At 42.5% G+C, this 23,899-nt stretch overlaps 1 protein-coding gene across 9 annotated transcripts in view; it reads right to left on the bottom strand.

Moving 5' to 3' along the window:
- COL19A1 (collagen type XIX alpha 1 chain) overlaps nucleotides 1-23,899 on the bottom strand; it is a 219,116-nt gene that overhangs the window by 140,244 nt on the left and 54,973 nt on the right. For all 9 annotated transcript variants that reach the window (XM_081186914.1, XM_081186916.1, XM_081186915.1 and 6 more), the window contains exons 5-9: nucleotides 20,592-20,715; nucleotides 19,665-19,940; nucleotides 15,828-15,908; nucleotides 13,797-13,922; nucleotides 11,120-11,173 (exon numbers count right to left, since the gene is read on the bottom strand). In XM_081186914.1, coding sequence (XP_081043040.1) covers nucleotides 11,120-11,173; nucleotides 13,797-13,922; nucleotides 15,828-15,908; nucleotides 19,665-19,940; nucleotides 20,592-20,715 — 661 coding nt within the window. The remainder of the gene's footprint in view (nucleotides 1-11,119; nucleotides 11,174-13,796; nucleotides 13,923-15,827; nucleotides 15,909-19,664; nucleotides 19,941-20,591; nucleotides 20,716-23,899) is intronic.

The following is a 23,899-nucleotide window of genomic DNA, read 5'->3' as shown; positions in this document are numbered from 1 at the left end:
GATGGATTGGTGCTCCTTCCCTGGAAGAACATTAGGAAATTTGTGTTTCAAGGCAAGAAGCAAGTCCCACTCCTATAATCTGAATAGTTTAATCTTTCTTTATTATTATTATTACTCCCTCCCTTTTTAAAGATAATTTATCAACTGTTCTCCTTCCCAATTTTTTTTTTAGATCTGACCGGGATAACATGTTACAGATAGTGCTGCTAATGTCTTAACATTTTTGTTTCTTCTGATATGTGAAGAATATTACCTAGTTTTCTATTCCCATTGCCTCCACCTCTGCAAATTTTTACATAAGAATTAGCCTTCTCGGGCCTAAAAACGAATAGTGAATCCTGAAATTGATGGGGCTCATCTCTCTCTTGTACTCCCCCAGTACACTAATTTTCAGAGAATACTGCTATGCCTACCTCTCCAATTTCCATGAATTTCCTGGGGCACCTCGTTAAATACAAACTAGTGTTAACCACAGGTTTAAAAAATTGAGAGCAGAAATTGTCCTCAGTGAAGACAGCCACATTCCTAAAACAGGCAGGCATACATTATGCGAGTGCTGAGTAAGTGAGGCTTATGACTGCGATCTCTCTCAAAAAAAGCCAAAGGGGTAGTTATCCTGCTTTGCAAATCTTAAACTTTGCAACTAGAGAAGGAAATCATGGACCCAGAAGGTCATTTTATATTACACTGCTGGGTAAAAATTAGCAATCATAAATATTTATGACCCCAATGTAGACTTCCGATCACAATTTCACGACTATTTTCAACATCTACAGGTGCTGTCCTATGACCATTTAATCGTAACGGGAGATTTTTATTTTATCCTAAATAATGTTTTGGACTGTAATACCTTTCTTCTGCATGCAGCATCACAGACTAGTTTGCCAATATTACAAAAGTACAAGTCATAGATATTAAATACAGTGGTACCTCGCGTATGTAACCTGAAGCGTATGTAACCCGAGGTACCACTGTACTCTAGTGAGTAAGGCTATACATTTCTCTCTACTGTAACCAAAATTGTTTTAGGCCAGATTACAGTATTTTCAGATATCCAAGACTTTGATCTGTATGAAGGTTGCTTGCAAAATTGACAAAATAGCCAATTCAGACAACACAGCAGTTTTTTTTCCAAAAATACAACTGGGCGTGTCTGTTCCTTCCATGTCAAAGAGGCAGCTCAATTCATCACATTTGAATGATCAGGGCTTCAATACACAAATGCACACAGAACTGGTTGACTTTCTTTTTTCAAATTAATCAAGGTTCAATCTCTTCCAAGGATGCTGCTAGGGAAAAATGGGAAAATAACTCTTTAATGCTACATGAAGTTCATCCCAGTCCTGTCCACTGCAAAATATAAGCCCACCCCTCCCCCCACAAAAAAACCTATATAGCAGCAACAACAGAATTTACATTAACCATGGGTAGACAAACTAAGGCCCAGGGGCCAGATCCGGCCCAATCGCCTTCTAAATCCGGCCTGCGGATGGTCCAGGAATCAGCGTGTTTTTACATGAGTAGAATGTGTCATTTTATTTAAAATGCATCTCTGGGTTATTTGTGGGGCATATGAATTTGTTCATTTTTCTTCTTCAAAATATAGTCTGCCCCCCCCAAGGTCTGAGGGACAGTGGACCAGCCCCCCTGCTGAAAAAGTTTGCTGACCCCTGAGTCATCAACCTATCAGAAGCAAAGTTACTGGAATAAAGGGGGGAAACCTAGTAAATTCTTGGTCTACTGTCACCTTCAGCATATAAAATCTAGAAACATAACTCCTGCAGTTAGAAGGACAGAGACAAGCACAACATAAATTGGAAATGCAGTTCTTCAAATTATAAAGAAAAAAGTAGGGGTTAATGTTGAAAAACTAAATTGACTTTTTTCAAAACCTTAAGTTCACTTTCTCAGTTAGTATATGAATTCATGGTCTCTTGGCATTTGATACACACAAATATCTGTATGAAGTGCATTTGATTAGGTCACACAGGAGGGGGATCCACTTGTACATTGTAGATTACAAAATCCCAGTGATAACTTTCAGTTTGCTGCAGAGAACAACTCAGTGCTGAATACAAAAGGCCATACTTGTTCCAATTTTAAGAATTTAGTGCTTTCACAAAACTATTGAAATAATATGTAAAACCCACTGTCCATTTGTACAAGTATAATGATAATTGTAAACTGTATGAGCCTGCCATACACTACTTTTGAAACTGGAGATAAACCCCGTGTATTATATAGTACTTTCTTCAGTAAGAAAGCCTTCTGATCACAATATTGTAAAATAAATATTTTTAAGGCCACCTCACAACAGTCTTTAGAAACAATTGTCTAAGGAAGAGATTCCCTTCTGCATGTTTCAGACTTCACGAATTATATAGCCTGGGGAACTGTCCACTAGTGTGCTAATAATAGTATATGTTTCAGTTGATCTGGAATTAAAGAAAAACAAGAAAGCAGTATTCTAGTACAGAATAATAATAATAATGACAAGCCACATATGTTTGCCTTCTAATGCATAAATAAATGAAAAAGGTTTTGCTAGTATTATGAAACTAATCTGATTCTGAAGGCACTTCTTGCATGATAAATGTTTATACCCCTCTGCCCTATTGCTTTACATTGCTTGAGAATGTCATATATTGCATTATTCTAATATATGGGCTAATCTGTTCAGACTGTTTGGTTAAAGTGGTATTTCAGGAAGCTGAATTAAATGTGAGTGTTCAAAAGAAAAAGGAATTTCAAATCTAAGCTACATGTGGGTTTGATTCCTGGCTTCTGCCATTATATCGTAGATGGAACAACCGCTGTGGATTTGATGTGCTTGAGGGTTACCTCACCAACACAATGAGTCAGATATTTCATTAGAAGCAGGTCTCTGAGGTATAAATGGCTTATGTTTCTGAAATGTCTCCTCCTTTTGAATCGTAATTACCTTTAGGTTAAGTCCAACCCTAAAATCACATGAATCATTGGGACATAATTTAGCTGACCTTTCTCAGTGAATATTGTTTATAAATGCAACACACCCCAGTACAGAAAAAAAGTTTTGAAATATTAAGACACATTGGGTTGGATGTAGAGTATTTGTGTGGAACTCTGCACACGGATGGTCCTGCTACGGGGAAGGGTTGATTGCCAATTCCTCCTTTCCTTAACAAGCTGCTCTGGAAGGTTAGGAGACCTTTCAGAACAATGTAGGAGATGGTTTGAAAAGTTGCATTGGGAAGTGTAAATAAGTAAAAATCACCTGCCCTCCTGCCGCTGGGTGTTTCAGTCCCTTCTGTAAATGGAATGAGCCCTTCAGGGACAGTCCGGATTCATATCAGTATGCCAGACTCTATTAAGATTCTACTGATGCTCATAAAGTTAAGTAAAACAGGTGAGATGAGATAAATAGATGTTTGTGAAAGGAAAGCTGAGTCTGTTAGAATACCTCTTGGGATAAGCAACTGCCCATAAGGCTAGGGTATGGTTTTATTCTTTGCTAGTCTGAAGAACAGCAGTTGCATATAAATGATGGAAAGCAATTAGGCAAGCAATCGAGTTAATATTTTTCTAAAAATAAGGCATTTTTGCAAGTCACTACTCCTTTATATACACTAAATTGCCTCCATGAGCTACATCCTGCAGCTTTTATACCTGTCTTCCTGAAATCACAGCATTCATCTGCAGAAACTCAAAGGGCTGCACCTGTAAAAACCAGCTGGCACCACTTATTTATTGGCATGTGAGCAGGGGGTGGGGAGGGGGTGGGATGAGCAAATCAAGCAAAATGAGCTGCACATGCTTGCACTCATTCCAGAAATTCACACCCAGTGAATTGAAGTAATGATGTTTAGTGTTTCTCATTGAAATGGTTTTGAATGCAGACATACTAAGTTGGTTCAGTCACCAGCAGCAGGATGAAATCCTGACTATGTTTATTAGCAACTGCCACCAGCACTTAGGAAAGGAAGAAGAGAGGGTGAGCAGAAATTAATCATGTCAGTTTCTGTGACTGCCCACGGAATGAGCATTACATCATATTTTGCTTCCTGTGCTGCTTCCAGCTATTTTAAGAGAGCTCCTAACCATTTCGTTGTCTCTTGAAATGTATTTTTACACACTGCATACTCTGAATTCATGCAGTTCTATGTCTGCTATTCTTTTTTTTATTACAAAAAAAGACTTTAGTGTGACTAACTAGAAACCATGCTAAATATACACAGCTGCTTCATGACAACAGTAAATCAACTTCCCCTCCCCTTAAGCCTTTAAGATAACTATGTACTACAGCAAATTAGATTATGAAGTTATGCCTACATCATGTAATTGTCACTTTAATAAGCAGAGGCCAGACTCAAATCAAACAAACTCTTCAGTCCATGCACAGCTGAACTAGGTTCAGGGCAGCCAACATTTGACCCATGAGGCAGTTTGTGTGCTATTTGGGGTTCATACTACCCTGAGCATTTTATTTAACCCGCTCACCCCCTTTTGATTATCTGTTTATTAAGATTCCTGTAAGTCATATAAGAATGTAGAATAAATTGTTAAAACTTCTTTCAAAGTTTTTACAGTTGAATCCTGACAAGACAGAAGTACTGTTTTTGGGGGGCAGGGAGCGGGTTGGTGTGGGGGATTCCCTGGTCTTGAATGGGGTAACTGTGCCCCTGAAGGACCAGGTGCGCAGCCTGGGAGTCATTTTGGACTCACAGCTGTCCATGGAGGCGTAGGTTAACTCTGTATCCAGGGCAGCTGTCTACCAGCTCCACCTGGTACGCAGGCTAAGACCCTACCTGCCCGCGAACTGTCTCGCCAGAGTGGTGCATGCTCTAGTTATCTCACGCTTGAACTACTGCAACGCGCTCTACGTGGGCTACCTTTGAAGGTGACCCGGAAACTGCAATTAATCCAGAATGCGGCAGCTAGACTGGTGACTGGGAGATCTGCATTGGCTCCCAGTACGTTTCCGAGTACGATTCAAAGTGTTGGTGCTGACCTTTAAAGCCCTAAACGGCCTCGGTCCTGTATACCTGAAGGAGCGTCTCCACCCCCATCGTTCAGCCCAGACACTGAGATCCAGCGCCGAGGGCCTTCTGGCGGTTCCCTCATTGCGAGAAGTGAGGCTACAGGGAACCAGACAGAGGGCCTTCTCGGTAGTGGCGCCCGCCCTGTGGAACGCCCTCCCATCAGATGTCAAAGAGATAAATAATTACCTGACATTCAGAAGACATCTTAAGGCAGCCCTGTTCAGGGAAGTTTTTAATATGTAACGCTGTACTGTTTTTAACACTGATTGGGAGCCGCCCAGAGTGGCTGGGGAAACTCAGCCAGATGGGCGGTGTCAGAGCTGCCTCAGGTCTCAGCTCACAAAAGACCAACGCCAGGTTCTTCTTATATACAAGGATGTTTATTGCAGTTCATTATTGCTTTCACAACCGAGGCGCGCAGCCCCGCGTCTCTTAGCCTAGACGTTTTAAGTCCCCTCTGAATCGGTCCCGCCCCTACACCAGCTTAAGAGGCTTGTGCTAGTCCACCTCTTCCTGTCTTTCCTTTTCCGCAGGGTCTTTCTGCCCCCCTGGGTCCCTTCTCTCCTGCTCTCTCCTGAAGCGGATTCCTCAGATGCCTGTTCCCCCCTCCTTCGTGCTTTGGGGCCAGGCTCCTCCTCCGGGCTCTCTCCATTTCCGCGCGCCTCCACATTTGAACTTGGCGCGCGTTCGCTACCCCTGACCTTCCTCTTGACACTTACACTACTCCCTGTACTACTCTCCGCCTCTTCCGGCAGGACATTCTGCCCCGATCTCCTTCCCCTGTCTCCTTCCTGCTCTGCTCCGTGTGTCACACTGGGAACTCCACTCTCTTCACTTCGTTCCTGCTGGGAAGCCGGCCCCGATCTCCCACTCCCACTCGGGGTTTCCCTGCTGCTTCCCTGCCTCTGGCATGTCCCCCCTGTGAACCCCCTTGGCCTGACTAGGGGCGCCCCCTTCTGGGAATCCTCCGATTCACTTGAGAGACTCATGAAAGACCTCAAGTCATTGTCCTCCTCTTCCTCACAGTCCTGGGATTCTTCCCCATCGCTCTCCGTCTCCCCCCTCACCTGTGCCTCTGTCCCTGAACCCCTGACAGGCGGGGTATAAATAATAAATTATTATTATTATCTATTAGTTCCTATGGTATTAGTCATTCCTAGACTATAGCTTCAGTCCTACGGATCTGTTAAATATGCCTAGCTGCATTCAAAGAAATTTGATTTCATTTCAAATAAATGTGTTTGGCATTGAGCTGTCAGTGTGTTAACCGCAGGTTTTGCTTTGTTTTTTAAATCAGCGTAACTGAAACTCCCAGAAGAAATATGGAAGGAAAGAATGATACAAGACAGGAAGAAGGGGTCAAACAAGAAGAAACATAGCATGGGTCCATGAAAGGTAGAATATGTCAAAGTAATCTGGAAAAGATAATTGGTTTTCTGGACAAGGGCAATGCAGTCAGTTTAGTCTGTTTAGATTTCAGCAAAGCATCTGATATTGCGCCATATGGGAGATCTCTACCTAAATTGGAAATCATGGACTGTAAGGTAGCACTGTGGATGGATAGATAAGAAACTGGTTAAAACAATACTCAAAGGTCTGCACAGAAAGGCAATTTTTTCACATTGCAGAGTGTGGATACATCAAAGTTCAGCTCTGGAAAACTTATTTACATTCAGATGGCTGGTAGGGGGAGTAGGCGGATGTTGAGGAAATCTGATATACAGTTGGAATATGCTGGTGAAATTAGGAGGCATAATGAACATAACTGAGGGTCATCGGAGTATCAGAAACGGGATGAGATATAATTATGATATCGCCATGTTTTTGACATTAGTAATACTTCAGTCTGCACTTAGAAATCATGAACTGGAAATGGAGAAAAGGAAAGCTCCATTGAAGATAAGTACTAAGAGCCGCCAATATTATTCCTCTAAATAGTGAATTTCCGTTCAAGCGATATGCAGCAATGTTCACAGGGTTAAATAAGCTATCATGATACAAAAGCAAAAGAGGACTTCAAAAAAAAAAGTTAACAAGACAGGCGCTAAAGTGCATGTATTATTGTACCCAACAAATGTCACAGAGCAGCAGTCATCAAAGAAAACAGAGAAAAAGATACCCTCCCCACACAAAAAAACCCCAATCCTCAGTTAGTGGGATCCAGGCTTATTCCTGCACAACTGGAAGAATTTCTTCTATTTTCACATGGAATCGGGGATTCAGCAGAGGATCTATGCTGGAAGAAGGTGGGGTGGCAATTATTGCCAATACTGCCTTCTCTCTGCAGTCCCCAGTACAACCTCTCTTGCTCTTCTAGGGGGTCCCCCAACCATCTTTTCAGCAAGCAAAGGGGCAAGGAAGAATCAGCAAAAATTGTCACCCCACACCATCTTTCCCAACACCAATGGTAATCTGCTGAGGACAAGTGAGGACCCAACTCAATTCCCACATAACACAAACATGCAGGACTCAGGCATAATTCCACCTGATAAAGCACAGGACTATGGAGAGAAGGAGGGATTGTAATAAATGAAATGCATGTCCCAGGCGGTTATTGGAGATTGGTTGGTTGTGGTTAAGTAGGGGACTAATTATTCTGTTACTCTGATGGAGTTTATTCTGCTTTGGGTTGCCTTGAGCAAGATGAAACAACTAACAAATTTAATAAAATAATAATAATATACAGTAGGTAGGAAGCCATCAGAATTAGGGCAGTCTTGGCACAAAATGAAGGCCAGAGAGGACACAGATAGAATCTGTTCTTCAGCTTCAGTATTAAATCATAACCAGTCTGGGTACAGGGCTGGGTACAGGGTCAAAGGAGGCATAAAAGAAGGCTGGGGGCAGGAGAGGGCATAGTGAGGGTCACCAAGATGAGCTATAAGAATGGCCTCGCAGAGCTGGTTACATAAGGAAGACATCGTCTTGTAGTGCTATTCCCAGATGGATTCTGGGCAAATAAAATGATGGCTCCTGGCCATTTCCCAACATGTTCTGCATGCTGCTCCTTCATTTTGCCTCCCCCAGCAAAAAAAAAAAAAAAAAGAAAGAAAGAAAGAAAGAAAGTCAGAATTACCCCACAACATCCATACACCCAAGTCAAACTTGCAAAATTGGGTGGGTTGTGATTTTTTATTGGTAACTTATCCCTAAAACTGTCTGAATCCCTTCTACTGCTGGGACTTGAGGCAATAATAAGCCCTGACACGGGTGGTGCTGTGGGTTAAACCACAGAGCCTAGAACTTGCCGATCAGAAGGTCGGCGGTTCAAATCCCCGCGACGGCATTTCCGTGCGCTGCTCTGGTTCGCCAGAAGCAGCTTAGTCATGCTGGCCACATGACCTGGAAGCTGTCTGCAGACAAACGCCAGCACCCTTGGCCAATAAAGCGAGATGAGCGTCACAACCCCAGAGTCAGTCACGACTGGACCTAATGGTCAGGGGTCCCTTTACCTTTACCTTTACCCAAAGTACTGGAGTAGGGTCAGAGAACCTCCGGCCACAGGACAAACCTGGCTTGCTGGGGTTTCAAATGTGGCCCATGAGGCTGCTTCCCCCAAATCACGCCCACCTGTCCCACACCTAACGTCATATGTGACGTCTGTGCCGACACACAATTAGGAGCCTTAAAATGCACTCCCAGTTGTGTGTTGGCAGGGAAAAGCAGGGCTCTGCTATCAGCTGATGAGTGGCAGAACTGAAGCCTGCTAGATTGGCTGCACTAGTAAGACCCCTGCAAGGAACTCAGTCGCACAACCAATGATTGCAGAAAGCCGACTTTGGCTGTACCAGCCATCAAGCTCATGGGCAGCAAAGCTGAAACTCAGCAGTTCCTTGTGGGCTTTGGCTCTACCACCTATCAGCTGATGTGCAATAAAGTAGAAACCTCAAGGGCTTTAAAGCACTGCACAAGGCTCTTTTCAAGCATTCATGGTGCTTTCAGGTTCTGATTTCGGGGCTTCAACGTGCCAAATCAGCTGAGATCATTGTGATGCCAGGGGATTGGGCAGGTGGGCCAAATTTGGACCATGAGGATTTGGCCCACAGGATGGAAACTGTTCCACACCCCTACACTATAGCAGGATGGCTTGGAAACAAATATCAAGCTTCAAAAGCAGGAGAAATAAACTGCCTCCAACTGCTTCCAATCCCTGGAATGGGAGATTGCATGAGATGGCAATGCAACAACAAAAATAGGCCAGAGTTTTGTTAAAGGGCTAGCAACAAAGGACGGTGTCAGTGGGGTCTCTACATTTGTTAAATGCTGATTTTTATTTTTTAAATCATTTTGCCCTGGTAAAAGGAAACACCACAAAGCTCCCTGAGGCTGATCTTGACAGGCTGGAAGCATAAACTCTTCATTGTATTCTGATAAGCAGATTGACAAGCAGAATAATGTGAAATTTGAAATAGCCCTTTCAGAGCTGAATTAGATTTGAAAGAACACCTGCATTCAAACCCAAGTAAAGATTTTTCAACCCGGCTTCGCTGCTTTGAGCACATCAGATCCCCAAAACAGGTTCAGCCAATTATTAAAATGTACTCAAAGATGAGGATTTTTTTTAAAAAAAGGTCTCAGAAACAAATTACAGACATACCTCATGTTACGTCCACTTCATGTTATGTTCTTTCAGGTTACATCCCGCGGCGACCCGGAAGTACCAGAAAGGGTTACTTCCAGGTTTTGATGCTTGCGCATGCACAGACGCGCAAAATGACATCACACGCATGTGCAGAAGCGGCAAATTGCAGCCCGCGCATGGGCAGATGCGCCACTGCGGGTTGTGTTCCCTTCATGTTGTGAACAGGCCTCTGGAATGGATCCCGTTCGCAACCAGAGGTACCACTGTAGTCCAACACAAACTGAGGCAAACCCTTGGCATTTCCACGCAGGTGTAGGATAGACTCCTAGACACTTGTGCAAAAGGGGAAGATCAAAGCAGGAGCAATTGGACAGCATGTCCAATAAATTATGATATGTCAGAAACCACCTCTGATAATTATAAAGTGGAATCTGCCTTCATTTATATGAAAGATTAAATTCACCAGGATCTGAAACAATGCTACATAGATGGGATCCATCGTTATCATGTTCAAGGCAGCTTATAGAAGCAATAACGAAATAAATAATGTATAAATCCAAACCAAATCACAGCACTGCCTTAATCCAAGTCAACCAAAAGCTTTTACCAAGCAAATAGTTTTCCCCAGCCATCTACCAAAATATTAAAACTATTGTCAAGTAAATATGTTTGAGCATTCTGCAATCGGGGGCCCCACAATAAATAAAGCCCTGCCCCTGGTAGCCACCTACCTAATGTATGAAGGTGAAGGCACTGAGAGCAGAGCATCCATCAAAGAGCTCAGAGAGGTTCATATGGGGCAAGACAGTCCTTGAAATACCTGGATTCCAAGCAATCTAGAGTTGGGCAGAGGAATCCACTGGCTGTAGGAAGCCAGTGTAATTTATGTCAAAGTAAATTGTAACTTCCGCTGCGTTGCTATGTCATTGAGTTGCAAGGGTTTTGAAATAGGTCTTACTTTGGGAGGATTTGCTGAAACTAATTTGGAAATTGGGATGCAGAAAGGGGAGGTATGGGGAAGTCGGTGAAGTAAGGTTTAAGAAATAAGGATTTGAAATTATACATGTTTGTTTATGTGTTTGTTTGTTTGTATTGTGTACTGTTTGTGTTTGTATAAATTGTGGAAAACCAATAAAAATTTTATTAAAAAAAATGAAATAGGTCTTACTTTGCTTTTCAAAGGAAACCAGAATGTGCTGAAGGATTCCTCCCCACTTCCACTTTCTCTAACATGTACAGCAAGACAATACAGTGGTACTTGAGTCTAAGAACAGTCTGGTTTAAGAACGATTCGGTTTACAAACTCCGCAAAACCAGAAATAGTGTCTCGGTTTGAGAACTTTACCTCGGTCTAAGAACGGAATCTGAACAGTGAAAGGGCACTGACGGCAGGAGGCCTCATTAGGGAAAGTGCACCTCAGTTTAAGAACGGTTTTGGTTTAAAAACGGACTTCTGGAACGGATTAAGTTTGTAAACTGAGGTACCAGTGAAGCTTATATGAGGCTAGAATCTTACCTTTTCTCCTTTCTGTCCCTGCAAACCAGGTACTCCTGGCACACCTGCTTCTCCCTGTTTAAAGTAAAGCTTGAAATGTTTTATTCCAGCATCTTACATTAGAGAAGTAAGCAGTATGAGCAGTGCCTGGATAATAGTCATTCTTGATAATGCAAAAAGAAAACACAGAGTTCAGCCCTTTGCCATTCAGCCTTGCTCACCTCTAGCTCATCTCTATGGTTACGTTACTGAGAAGAAAATGTAGCACCTTTGGGACCTCAGCAGGTATTACAACTCTCACTGTTGCCGCAGGCCTTTTGTTTGTTTGTGTTTTGCTCCTTACCTCAAGTGCACTGATTACTGACTGTGCAAGAGTTCTTGGGTGAAGTTTAGGATTGGTATAATGCAGAGTTGGGGAACCTGTAACACTCAGGATGTTACAGAGTAAGCGAAGTTAACTCTTTATTAAAAGAAACAGGATCTGCTCAGGAGTGCCAGGCCTAATGATAGGTCTTGTCCCTATGAAGCAGTTGTGGAGACTGAAGGTTCCTGCCTTCCCACAGCTGCCTAAGTCTCCTCCTCTCCCGGGTCTTTCCCAAGCAATCTGAGACTACACCTGCATGGCTGCCTTAGCTGCTCACGCTTCATACCTCTCCTGATCCTGGGAGACCAGGGAGGAGGGGAACTTGTTGCAGCAGGAGGGGGAAGCTCCTGGCTTCTGCACCAGCCTGACTCATCTCTGCCTCTTGGCCTTCCTCCTCTCCTGCTTCCGATTGTGGACTTCTCACAGCCACAGACTCTTGTCTTCTCACTAAACCCTGTTACACTTCAGCTTCCAACACCTCCTCCTCGCAGACTTCTCCCTCTTACCACTCATTGTTGTCTCACCACAGGTCCCTGGGCTCTGAGCCTTCTACCCTTGGGGGTTCCCCAGCTGGTGCCTCCTACCATTCCTCTGTGTCCAGACAGTCCATGACAACTGCCATGCAAGCCAGCACTGATGGGAACTGGAGTTCAACAGCATCTGGAGGGCCAAAGGCTCCCCAGCCATGCTGCAATGGCTACTGATGTCACAAAAGCAATTATTCCCTAATAAAGGGGGAACTAGTATCACTCCTCGATGCACCCGGGGAGTTTCTCCAAGGTGAAATTTCACAAGTTTCCCCAAACACAGTATATTAATTCCTTTTCTGTCTCCTTTCCGGTAAGACCTCAGTATGCTGAAGAGGATGACATATTTGAGTGTATGGTCACTGATATCTGGGACATTGTTACTATTATATTATCTTTCACACCTTTTCTAATATTTCCTAACATTTTGTTGGGATTTTTGTTTTGTATTGCTGTTTATGTCTTGCACGAACACACATACCACTTCTGTGTGGTCTGCGAGCCATCATTGAAGCCTGAAACATTTCATTTCCCACCCACCCCCACATACCAGCACAAAAATACTGTAAGAATAAGTTGCTGTTTTTTAAAAAGGCATTGTATTCTAACTGCATAATGTCTGCTGCAGCTTGACATTTGCTGTGTTCATGAAAATGGCATGCAAATTACATTATTTAAATCAGCAATGCTTTATGAAAAGCTGTCACCCATTCCAAACAGGCTAGTTCACGGGTCTGGCTGATAACCTCCTTGTGAGGTGATATGCAGTCTCTCTGTAATGTACCTGCTACTGATTCACAAGTGATTCCTCTTGCTGTCTCGAGGTGCCCAGACCATAGCTGTCAACTTTCAGATTTGAAAATAAGGGATCAGCAGCCTCACCTATCCCAGGGACAGTCTATGGGATATCTAGCAATCCGGGATAGCAGCGGGAAGCAGCGCTGGAATAAGGGAATTTCCCGCAAAAAAGGGAAGGTTGACAGCTATGGCCCAGACCCCTACTAAGATTTCTGCTTCTAAGACCCTGAATCATGGTTTTGAGTGTGCCAGTATTTGTCTCATTCACCTATTAAAGATTGCCGTGGCTGGCGCTTTCTCAGACTCTTATGTCTCTATCTATACCTGTGAATTGAACTCCCATCAGAGCTGTTCTTCCATAGTGGTCCAGCTATATTGACATCCTAGTCCAGTTTCTATGCGCCACTTAGGAAAGAGCCAAGGACTGCCTCACACTGTGCAGCCTCTCAAACTAGCTATTCCAGGAAACAATCATTCATACCATTTGGAAATTTCATCTCTGCAGTATACCTTGGAGTGACATTTATCCAATCAACTTGAAGTAGCTGAAATAACCCTTTATTATAGTATTTGCTTCCCTTGTAGATTCCTCTAATCTCCTGTAATTCTGAACAGTCAGTGTCATTTGTGCTAGGTGTGTGTTTACACTGACAGAATAACCCTCTTGAGGGGTTTTTTATGGTAAAATTTGTTTTACAGAGGCTATGGATGTGCATTGGTTCTATGTCATCTTTAACACATTACTGCCTCAGCTGTTGCAGAACAACTTTATGGCCCTATATATTATATAGGAGTATATAATAGCTGGCCATTGTTGCACCATTGGCATGGTTCCATTAATCTGTGAAGTCTATATTAAAAATAACGTAACTTCCACAAATGTTAAATACTAGCTAATATACAAGGGACAAAAGGTGCAAGCAAAAAGCCAAAGTTATTAGCCAGCAGCACAAATGTTACAGGTCACAAAAAGCAAAAAATGTTATGTATAAGCAACTAAGTCCTGTACCTTATTTGAAGAACAAAAGCATTTTTCTTCAGGCTTTTTTTCCATTATTGGAAGTGCATGTATTTCACCAACATGAACAGTTGATGGTGATGCTGCAGTAGTTTTCAAGCTTTCTTCCAAAGGGCACTGAAATAATAAATATATATTATTCCGATTTAAGTCTACATCTACAGTGATCAAAACATTTTTTCTATAGTGCCTTTTGCATCTGTAGAGATTACACTCTGTAGGGGAAGGAAGGATTAAATTAACTCCACGTTGATGCAAGCATTATGAAAACAGCAACCTGAATTCAAAATCAGGCCGTGAATGATCTATTTTATTTTAATTTTAGAAAACCAATATTAGTGAACCACAGAGCAATTCTATGGAAGTTAAATCTAAAGCAAGTCACGTGGTGTTCAATGATGCTTACTTCCTAGGGAGGGAGTTTGGCGCTGCAAGTGGAAATCTTCGCATCTACTGTATTGCTTTAGCATCTACTGTATTGCTTTAGCATGTCTGGATATGAAAATTACAGTGTAATTCTATACCTACCTATTCAGGAGCAAGTCCCATTAAGATCAATGGGGCTTAATCCCAGGTAAATGGGAATAGGATTGCAGCCTGGGCAACCACTCTTTTTGCACACACTTCTAAATGTCATACATATATTTTATTCTTTAACAATGGGGGGGAATGCATCTTACCACTGATCTTATCTAACACTGCAAACATATACACACTTATCTGGGAGTTAGGCTTACTGAACTCAGTGGGGCTTATTAATTCTGAGTAGGTATGTATATGACTGCAATTACCCACATTATCATTCCATTTGTGAGATAGGGCTTGATTTACATGCAAAATTCAATTTAAGCTTTTTCTAAAAAATATCCTTGATGTGGCAAATACAATTGCAAAAATGTCAAATACATAGCTAAAGGATGTTATAAATGAACTAGCAAAATATTTTGTGCTTTTTATGTATACAGCGGTACCTCGCAAGACGAATGCCTCGCAAGACGAAAAACGTGCAAGACGAAAGAGTTTTCCGTTTTTTGAGTTGTTCCGCAAGACGAATTTCCCTATGGGCTTGCTTCGCAAGACAAAACGTCTTGCGAGTTCTTGCGAGTTTGTTTCCTTTTTCTTAAAGCCGCTAAGCCGTTAATAGCCGCTAAGCCGTTAATAGCCGCTAAGCCGCTAATAGCCGTGCTTCGCAAGACGAAAAAACCGCAAGACGAAGAGGTTCGCGGAACGGATTAATTTCGTCTTGCGAGGCACCACTGTAGTGGCTAGCTTGTGGGTCAGACTAATCCACGAGGTTCTTAGCCATATGAACAGTACAATACTTCTAACTGGGGAAAAGAAAAAAATAATAGAAAAAACAGAAAATAACACCTAGCTAGAATGAGAGAGGGAATGAGAGCGCATCCAGACTTTGGCTTGTCATGTTCCTAAAAAGCACAGGTCCCACAGTGGCTTCCCACTGCTTTCTAGGCATGGATCCAAGCAGTTTTGCCCTTGCCCTGCCCTTTTCCCCCAGAAAACCCACTCTTTGGTGCTAAATTGGAGCAAACATCAATCCAGAGAAAACTCAATTGACCTTTGCTCTGACTTAGAAGTAAAGATCGGCTTTCCTCCAGGGGAAAGTAGTGGGGCAAGGGCAAGCCTGAATAAGACCTAAGGCTCATCATTAAGAATTCTTTGCAGATAGTATTCAGATCAGCAATTGTACTGATCAAGTTTAATGAGACCCATACAGAAACCATGATATAGGCATGCATCGACAACGGTTGCCCAAAGAAATCTCTCTTGTTTTCAATATTCCTTTTCTGTTTGAATTCTTGTTTCTCAAGTGTTGATCCTTTCCCATCCCATATTTTTCAGCATGAAAAACTAATCTAGGTCACACTTCCATTTTGAAGAATGGACTAATCTTATGATACCATGAAATTTATTTGCATTTCTAAATGGAGAAAGAAGGACTGTACCGATCTGTGTGTTTCTGGGGTGGGGGGATAACTTGCATTTTTTATTTTCTTAACTTACCATATTCTCAGATAATTCACAGCAAGTCTCCTGAGCAGCAAGACTGGGATTGCAGTATATTATCATGCGGCCAACTTCAATCTGTTTAGTAAACACAGAGGTGTTTATCAGCTTTATAAGGTAATCAATCTTGACACATCTGAAACCTCTGTGACCACAATCCAGCACAAAATTAAACCACTTGAACTCATAGAAATGAATGGGATTACGTACGCCAAATTCTATTTTGGGTTGTAAACTCAGAAAGCACATTACAGTGTTTCATTTTAAAATACTGTACTTGCATATATTATTTGTGAACACGGGAGCAGCCCACATAATCTAATCTGATAATACAAAACACAAGTATATTGAGCCAAACACAGCTCTTATTTATACTGTATAATTTTTTTAAAAGCAATTGCATTTATCTACCACAATGAATATTGCAGTTTCCTGCAGTCCTTTGGCCAACTTACTTGATATTTTTTTAAGGATATGTTTCAAAACTGGCAGGTATATCTCTCCAAAACATGCTTCTTTGATTTTTTTTCTAGGAGGAGTGCTACCTTTATTTACAAACTCATCCACTCTTAATACTAGTAACAGTATAGTAAAATTATTTAGGACATGGCTTTGTCCCAGGTGCCTGTCTGTTCCAACACTAATGCATGCAACTGGCCTGGCAATCCTCAGGGAAGAGATGATACTGCTACTTCCCTGTTCCTTTCTAGGGTGGAAGTATGGATCTCTGCTAGAAGGCACTTGGTCATTCTGAACCAGGGTCAGCTAAATCAGCTTCCCATAGCCACAGAAATGATGCTGGACGGAGCACAGGAGGTTCCAGGATTCTTGGCATGGCTGACGTTTGGCAGAACTGAGAGGACAAGACATGTCCCACTGCAGCACAATAAAGTTATGAAATGAAACCTTCATATATATTCCTGCCCCCTCAACTGCTCAAAGTAAAGGTTGGAGTTTAAACAATGGATTTAGCTGCGTAAGACTACAGGCTGGACTTGTTTTCCTGACCAGGGAATTGCTTGGGGATGGGCCATTATGAAACAAAGACATTAACCCATCAAGAAAGTCATCAACAAAGGCAAAAGGCTCTCTAGAGGACACAGAGTGGGGAGACCCCGCCCTGAGCTCAGAGTAATTAGCAAATGACATTCCCAGAGTTGGGAGGGGAAAGTTTCCAGAATTACAGGGTGGAGGAGGACATAAGTAAACCGGGGGGGGGGGTGTGTCCCTTTTGCAAGGGGGGCACAAGGCAGGCAGTCTGATTTATGCTTCAGAGTGGGCCATATATGATGTTTGGGGTCTCTTGGGATTCAAGGCTGCAGCAATGGCAGGAAGAGGACCCTCTTGGAATGTGAATGTTCTGCACTCTCTCCATCTAGATACAGGTTGTATATGTGTAAAATAAACCATGCGTCCTAAAGACACCACAGACTCTACTGTGTCTCATTGTCCCAAAAGGCAACACAGACCCTGGGAAGCAGGCCTGCAACCTCTGGAATCTCACACCGCTTATGAAAACTGGGATGATGTGTAACAGTATGAACAAATATTTGTTTCCCCCATGTACTGAATCATCTGCACAGCAAGGAGCAGAGAATTCTGTACACTGAGTTCACTATAAAAATACTGGAATATATTTGAACTGCTTTGATCCTCTTAGAAAAAATAGTTGACTAGTGTCTTTTTTCGCAAAGTTGCACATTACGCAAGAGTGTGCATGCTGCAGAGCAAAGTCTATGCGTGAGAATTGTGAGACATTTATACAGTCTAAAAACAGATGGAAAGGAGTTGGTGGTCATGCACGAACAAAAGAATAGGACTGAGGGAATAAAGGGAATGTGGAAATAGGTAGTAGTACTCTCTTACTACAGATTTTAAAAAAATGAAATCTTACTTGGAGGTGACTCACAGCTGATATTAAAGTCACTTTTGCATATTCCTCAGCTGAGGCAATGTAAAATTGAAAATGTGTAATTTAAATGCTATCTGCATCCTACAGAGCTGGTTCACATGTAACAGTAAGTCACTTTAAAGCCATGGATTATGTGAATGTCCTACCATCCCTATGTATTTCTCTCCTGCACCTGTGGCACAAACAAGACATAGTATAGTTTGTCATGTCATACAAACCCAGATTGTGGTTTGTTTTGTTTCAAATAAACCACGAGCAATAAGCCAGAAACAAATCAATGTTTACTCTTAAGTTTATTTCCGGATCACCACTCTCAGGCCTCACCAACACTTCCATTTGCCCTGCTGCTTTCCTCCGGGAAAACCTGATCTTCAGCACTGAATCAGAGCAAATGTCAGTTGGGTTTGCTCCAGATTGACGTTTGCTCTGATTTAGTGCTAAATAGTGAGTTGTCTGGGGGAAAGCAGCAAGCCGAAGGCAAAATGGCTTGGACCCATGCCTAGAAAGCCCAGGAGAAGTGGGAAATTGCCCAGACCCACGCTTTCTAGGCATGGGGCAAGAGGAAGTACATGAGCCCTTGGTGTATTTGAAATAAACATACCATGACAGCCTAAACCATGGTTTGTTTGTGGCAGGCACAGCATTCGTGGGGGTGGAGGGAAGCCACACGAGGAGTGGGAGGCACAGTTCAAAATGAACTACGGCTTAGTGTGACATGTGAAGCAGCTCATTAAATGCTCTCTTTTCAGCTCTACACCCCTTTTTTCCTTTTGTGTCCTTTCTATTAAGCCATGTACACACACCCATTTACTCCACATCCAGTGCACTCCCACTGCTGCTTTGGAAAAACAGTGTACACACCCCATAGCTAACCTGTTTTTTTCTGTCATATCCCCCCCCCCCCGAAATAATGTGTCTTGGTGCATTTCTTCCCAAACCAGCTTCAATCCAAAGTTAGAAAAAGAATGACTTAGCTGCGTCTTAAGCTAGTAATGTGTATACAGTCATATCTCGGGTTGAATGTGCTTCCGGTTGAGTGCGTTCAAGTTGCGCTCCGCAGCAACCCGGAAGTAACGGAGCGCGTTACTTCCAGGTTTCGCCGCTCATGCAAAATGACGTCACGCGCATGCACGGAAGCGGCAAAACGTGATCTGTGTACACACAGACGCACCATCGCTTGTTACATTTGCTTCAGGATGCTAACAGAGCTCCAGAACAGATCCCATTCGCGTCCCGAGGTACCACTGTACAACAATAGACTAAGACCATAAAAAGAACCCTGCTTGATCAGACCAGCATCCCCTTTCTCAGAACGGTCAAAAAAATGCCTGTGGGAAGCCCACAAGTTGTTCCTAACCAGTTTTCTGGAACGCTTTGAGTTACATGCAGTGCAGTCCTTCCCACTGCCAATCCTGCACTGGCAAGAGGAAAAGCACTCTAGAAAAATGATAATGTGCCTATTTGGAACCTGATATGTTAAATTATGGCACCTGTTTGACAGTAGCAGGTGGCATGGTGTGGTGGCGATCTTTACCTGACCTTTCAGCAGGTGAGTCACTGCTGCGTACTAGAATGGAGAGAGGAAGGAGTAAATTGGCAAGGAGGACAGCATGGTGCAAATGCACCAACAGGAGCACTAGACTGCCTGCACTGTCATGTTCGCACTGCACTGACTTTGCCACCACTTCACGCCTCCCAATAAGGAGCAGTGATTCACCTGCCAGCAGAGCAGGTAACTATCTCCATCCCACAACCTCATCCGCTACTACTGTTTGATCTCTTAAGAATCAGGTTTCTTATTTCAAAGGGTCTCAGTACATAACCTTAATAACTTGCAAAGCTTTTCTTTTGTAGGGATAAATACGTTTTGATCACCCATTTTTATATCACTGAAATATACTTTAACAGTCAACCCAACTTACATCTACAGGTTTGCCATCTAAAGAATGGGTAGCAATAAGAATCTTCCCTTGAAAGTCTGTAGTAGTATTCTCATCAATCTCCCTTTGCTCAATTAAGCTGCAGTCCACATAGAGAGAAATGATACTTGATTGCACGCTGATGCCAAGCTTGTGCCATTGCCGATCAAAAACAGGGTGTATTTCCCGACTTCTAAAGGTGTAGTGCAATGAGCCCCCCTGGGTGGACTGCGCAATGTACTCTACAATTTTTTTTGTACCGTCAATGGTGATGTAAACCTGAAAAAAAGCACAGTCAAATTAGAAGCGGTCTGAAACAATGAAAATGCAAAATAGCAAAGAACGGAATAAAAGTTCACACCTTATTATATGTTGGTAGGATGCAGAGAATCACAAGTGGAATTCTGTTTGGCCACTGGGGCTTCCTCATTCCCACTGCACACACACACACACACATACAGCCATTCCTGAGGATCAAGGATTCTCCAGAATGGCACTGGATATAGTGTAGGAGCGACTGCTGGCAGATACAGGTAAAAATCACTACTCCCCATACACAGCTGGATGTGCCTTCTACTTGTGCAAGAGACTCTTTGGATCCCACCCTTGGACATTAAAAAAGTCTCCCATGCAGCTTCATCATCAAGCATCAATTCTAAACCCTTTATTGTTTAATTTGCTTTTTGTTTGTTACGTCTCTATTCCATCACAACTCAAAAAAGAATTTCAGTTTCACAGCAATCCTGGGTGGCAGCTTACACACTTACCATGCCAGTGCTGTATTACAGAACAGTTACTGATTCTATATAGAGCCATAACAGCAAAAACATCTTGAGTATACTCTGATCCCAGAGAGGAAAATATCTGCTTTCCTACAAAGCTGTATCTATCACCTGACACTTGGGAAGGCAAAAGACCATTTGTTCTAACCTGTGGCATGTTGTGCTGATCTAAAATTTGCAACAAATACCACCGTTCTCTTTTGCTGTTTCGCCTAACACGGAATGTGGCTGTTAAGAAATACTCCACTGGAATCCCATTTGGAAACACTTTCCTACATGAAGAGACGAGGGGAGAGAGGGGGAGAGAGAGAGAGAGAGAGAGAGAGAGAGAGAGAGAGAGAGAGAGAAATGACAATTGGGTGAAAAGATGAAAACAAATGTAAGTTAAAATACACCTCTCCCAATGATGTCCTCATGGATACTCATGCAACTCTATGGTCTTCAAGAGACTGTACTGCCTTAAGAGTTGAATTTGCACCAAGCCTATACCTGAATGCATGTTGGCTCCTGTATGGGATTCATCACCCTAAAGCAGGCATGGCCAAACCTGGCCCTCCAGCTGTTTGGGACTACAGTTCCCAACCTCCTTGACCATTGGTCCTGTTAGCTAGGGAAGGTGGGAGTTGTAGTCCCCAAACAGCTGGAGGGCCCAGTTTGGCCATGCCTCCCCTAAAGAATGAAGCGAGCCAGATGACACACAGAGGAAGCCTAAATGTATTTGGGTACACAAGTGAAGGTTCAGTGCAACTATGAAAAGGCCAGCAGATGCAACCTGGATCACACAATGCGTACATGAACAAACACACTTGACTAGGGCTATAACCTCATGGCACTAAATAACTCCTGTGTAAGCAGAGATCCATTCTGTGTCATCCGCTAATTACCCGAAGGCTCTGAATGTACCCAAGGCTATCTGCATAAAGAGAGGGCTATTCCAGAAGTGCCGAAACGATGCATGAAGCTGCTTCTTTCCTTTCCCAGTTTAGAGAAGGGCTTGTGAAATGTTCGCTGAAGGCCAAAAGCAGGAAGCTCACATACTCAGTCATGTCTGCTGGCAGCAGTTCCTGTCTGTTGCTCCTTCACCACACCCTGCAGAGAGGGGCTCTTATCTTTCACCGGGCAAATATTTTGGCAAGCTGCCCATACGCGCAGCACATTTATGATCAGACATTTAGCATTCGGCCCAGTGCAGTAGCACAAGAGCTACGCACAGCTTAAGCGCTATTTGATACGCAGGCCGTTCGCTGGCCCTCTGCCCAGGGATGAATTTCACCCCAAATGATCTTTGAATGCAACCTAAAAAAAATAAATGTAGCTTTTTAAATTTCAAGACAGACAAACATGTTTTCTAACAAATTATTTATAAAACAAGTTGATGACAGAAAAATAATAATAATTTCTTTCAAGTTTTGGGAACATTAAAAACCACTCCCCTCTTCAAAACTATGAAGAATGAAGACTACTCCATCCCATATAAACTGCTTGGCCTGACTTCTACTGCTGCGTGGATGTGTGTGTATCTATCTATCTATCTATCTATCTATCTATCTATCTAACTATATCTATCTATCTATCTATCTATCTATCTAATCTATCTATCTATCATCTATCTAAAAAACCACACAAAAACCAAACCCTTGACTGTTACTGAGGGTACTAATATTATTTGTCCTGTAGCTGCAAGAAGTTGCTTCCTTTCAGACGTCATCACCAGACATCATGCACATTAGAATTATGAAAGTGATATAATGCCATTTCCACCAACCAACCAAAACCACACACCGTATCATGGCTGCTGGAAGGAAAGCAGACATCCAGACTTCTTTACTGCTGCTGCCTTAATTCAACTTTGATGAGGATCCATGCATGGATGCAAATAAAAGAACAGCAAGGTGGAAACTGGAAACATTAACCAAGCAGCTGTAGACCAGCAATACTGCTAGGGATGGAGGGATCTGTCAATTTCAGTTCTCTCTGTTTCTCAGTCCCCCCACCCCAATCTTAAATTCATCCTCCACATTTTGCAGCAATTTGTGACTTGAAACAAAATTCTCATGAAAATCCTCCAGAATTTTAGTGCAAATTCCTCCTAATGAAAACATTTTAACATGCAGTTTTGACAGATGTACACATTTTTGAAAGCAATGCATCTGTGCATGTTATTTTTGCCATTATTTCTTCATTTCCTGCACAGTTTCCCCTAATTTGTGTATTTTTATAAACACTGGTTGGCTGGTGAACCTACACTGCAAAATTCAGATAAGTGTGAATTTTGAAGGACAGCAGTGTTTTTGCTTGCATATTGCTTCAGAAAATGCAAAACTGATAGATTTGGCCTTAAATGCATATGGAAACGAATTTCTCCTCCATCCCTACTGCCAAGCCAAATGTGGCTAGTAGTAGTCATGTACTGTGACCTGCCAGGTGCTGGATCGAACTCTTTGTTTTCTAAGAACATACCAAGAGCCTCCTAGGTCAAGCGAAATGCCCACTTAGTCCAGTTGACTGTTCTCAGAGGCCAACCAGATGCCCATGGAAAGCCCAGAAACAGAACCTGAGTACCACAGCATCCTCTCCACCTGTGATTCGGAGCATCTGTCATTCAAAGGCATACCACATTTGACAGCAGAAGTAGAGCATAGCCATTGTAGCTAGTAGTAATCATTGACAGCATTATCCCCCATGAATCTGTCTATGTGCTAGGTAAGCAGCAGAACCTGGAAGTTTATAGAACTTCTCCTGGGTGGCCACACATAGCTGGCAGGTGGCATATGGCTTCACGGGTCACAAATTGTGCAGGTTTGATACAGCAGAAAGCAGATCATAGTGTTAATGGTCCAATAAATGCCGTATTACATAAACAACCTTCTGCAAGATATCGTTTTCTCTCTGCTGCAGTGTTTTAACCTCTATTAGCCTGTAAGGAGGGCACATTTATCGAAGAATTGCTGAACAAGCTTTCACAAAAAATCTTGATTAGTACAGACAAAATTCAAGCAGGGGGAGGAAAGAGTTAATGGAGTGGAACATAAATTCAAGCTGAATATTACATCTCATTAAGGAACTCCAGCACAGTAATGCACAGAAGAACAATAAAAAGCAAGAAATGTTTAGAAAAAAAATGTGAAACAAAGAAGTGTGGTTGCCCAGTTCCATATCTTACAAGCTTCCTGTGCTCCTCATGGCTCTGTAAGTGTTTGTGTGGATTATAAGGGGTATATCACTATGTGCCTGGTTCAAGAGAAACGCAACAGGGCCTTCCCCTACTGCTGATTCTGCTCTGCCATTTTTTATTTTTAAAATTCTCACTGTTTCATTCTAAGGATCAGCAAAATAATTGTGTGAGCCATACACATAGTAAATTGTAATTTTGGGCTTCATTATTGCATGCTTTTACCTATCAAAATATTATTTTCAATCTTGGATCTTTACAACTTCATCTAAGCTATCAGAGAA

The sequence above is a fragment of the Podarcis bocagei genome (assembly GCF_964188305.1).
Source record: "Podarcis bocagei genome assembly, chromosome: 3".
In the NCBI taxonomy this organism is placed as follows: Eukaryota; Metazoa; Chordata; class Lepidosauria; order Squamata; family Lacertidae; genus Podarcis; species Podarcis bocagei.
This window is presented reverse-complemented; position numbering and strand designations above follow the sequence as displayed.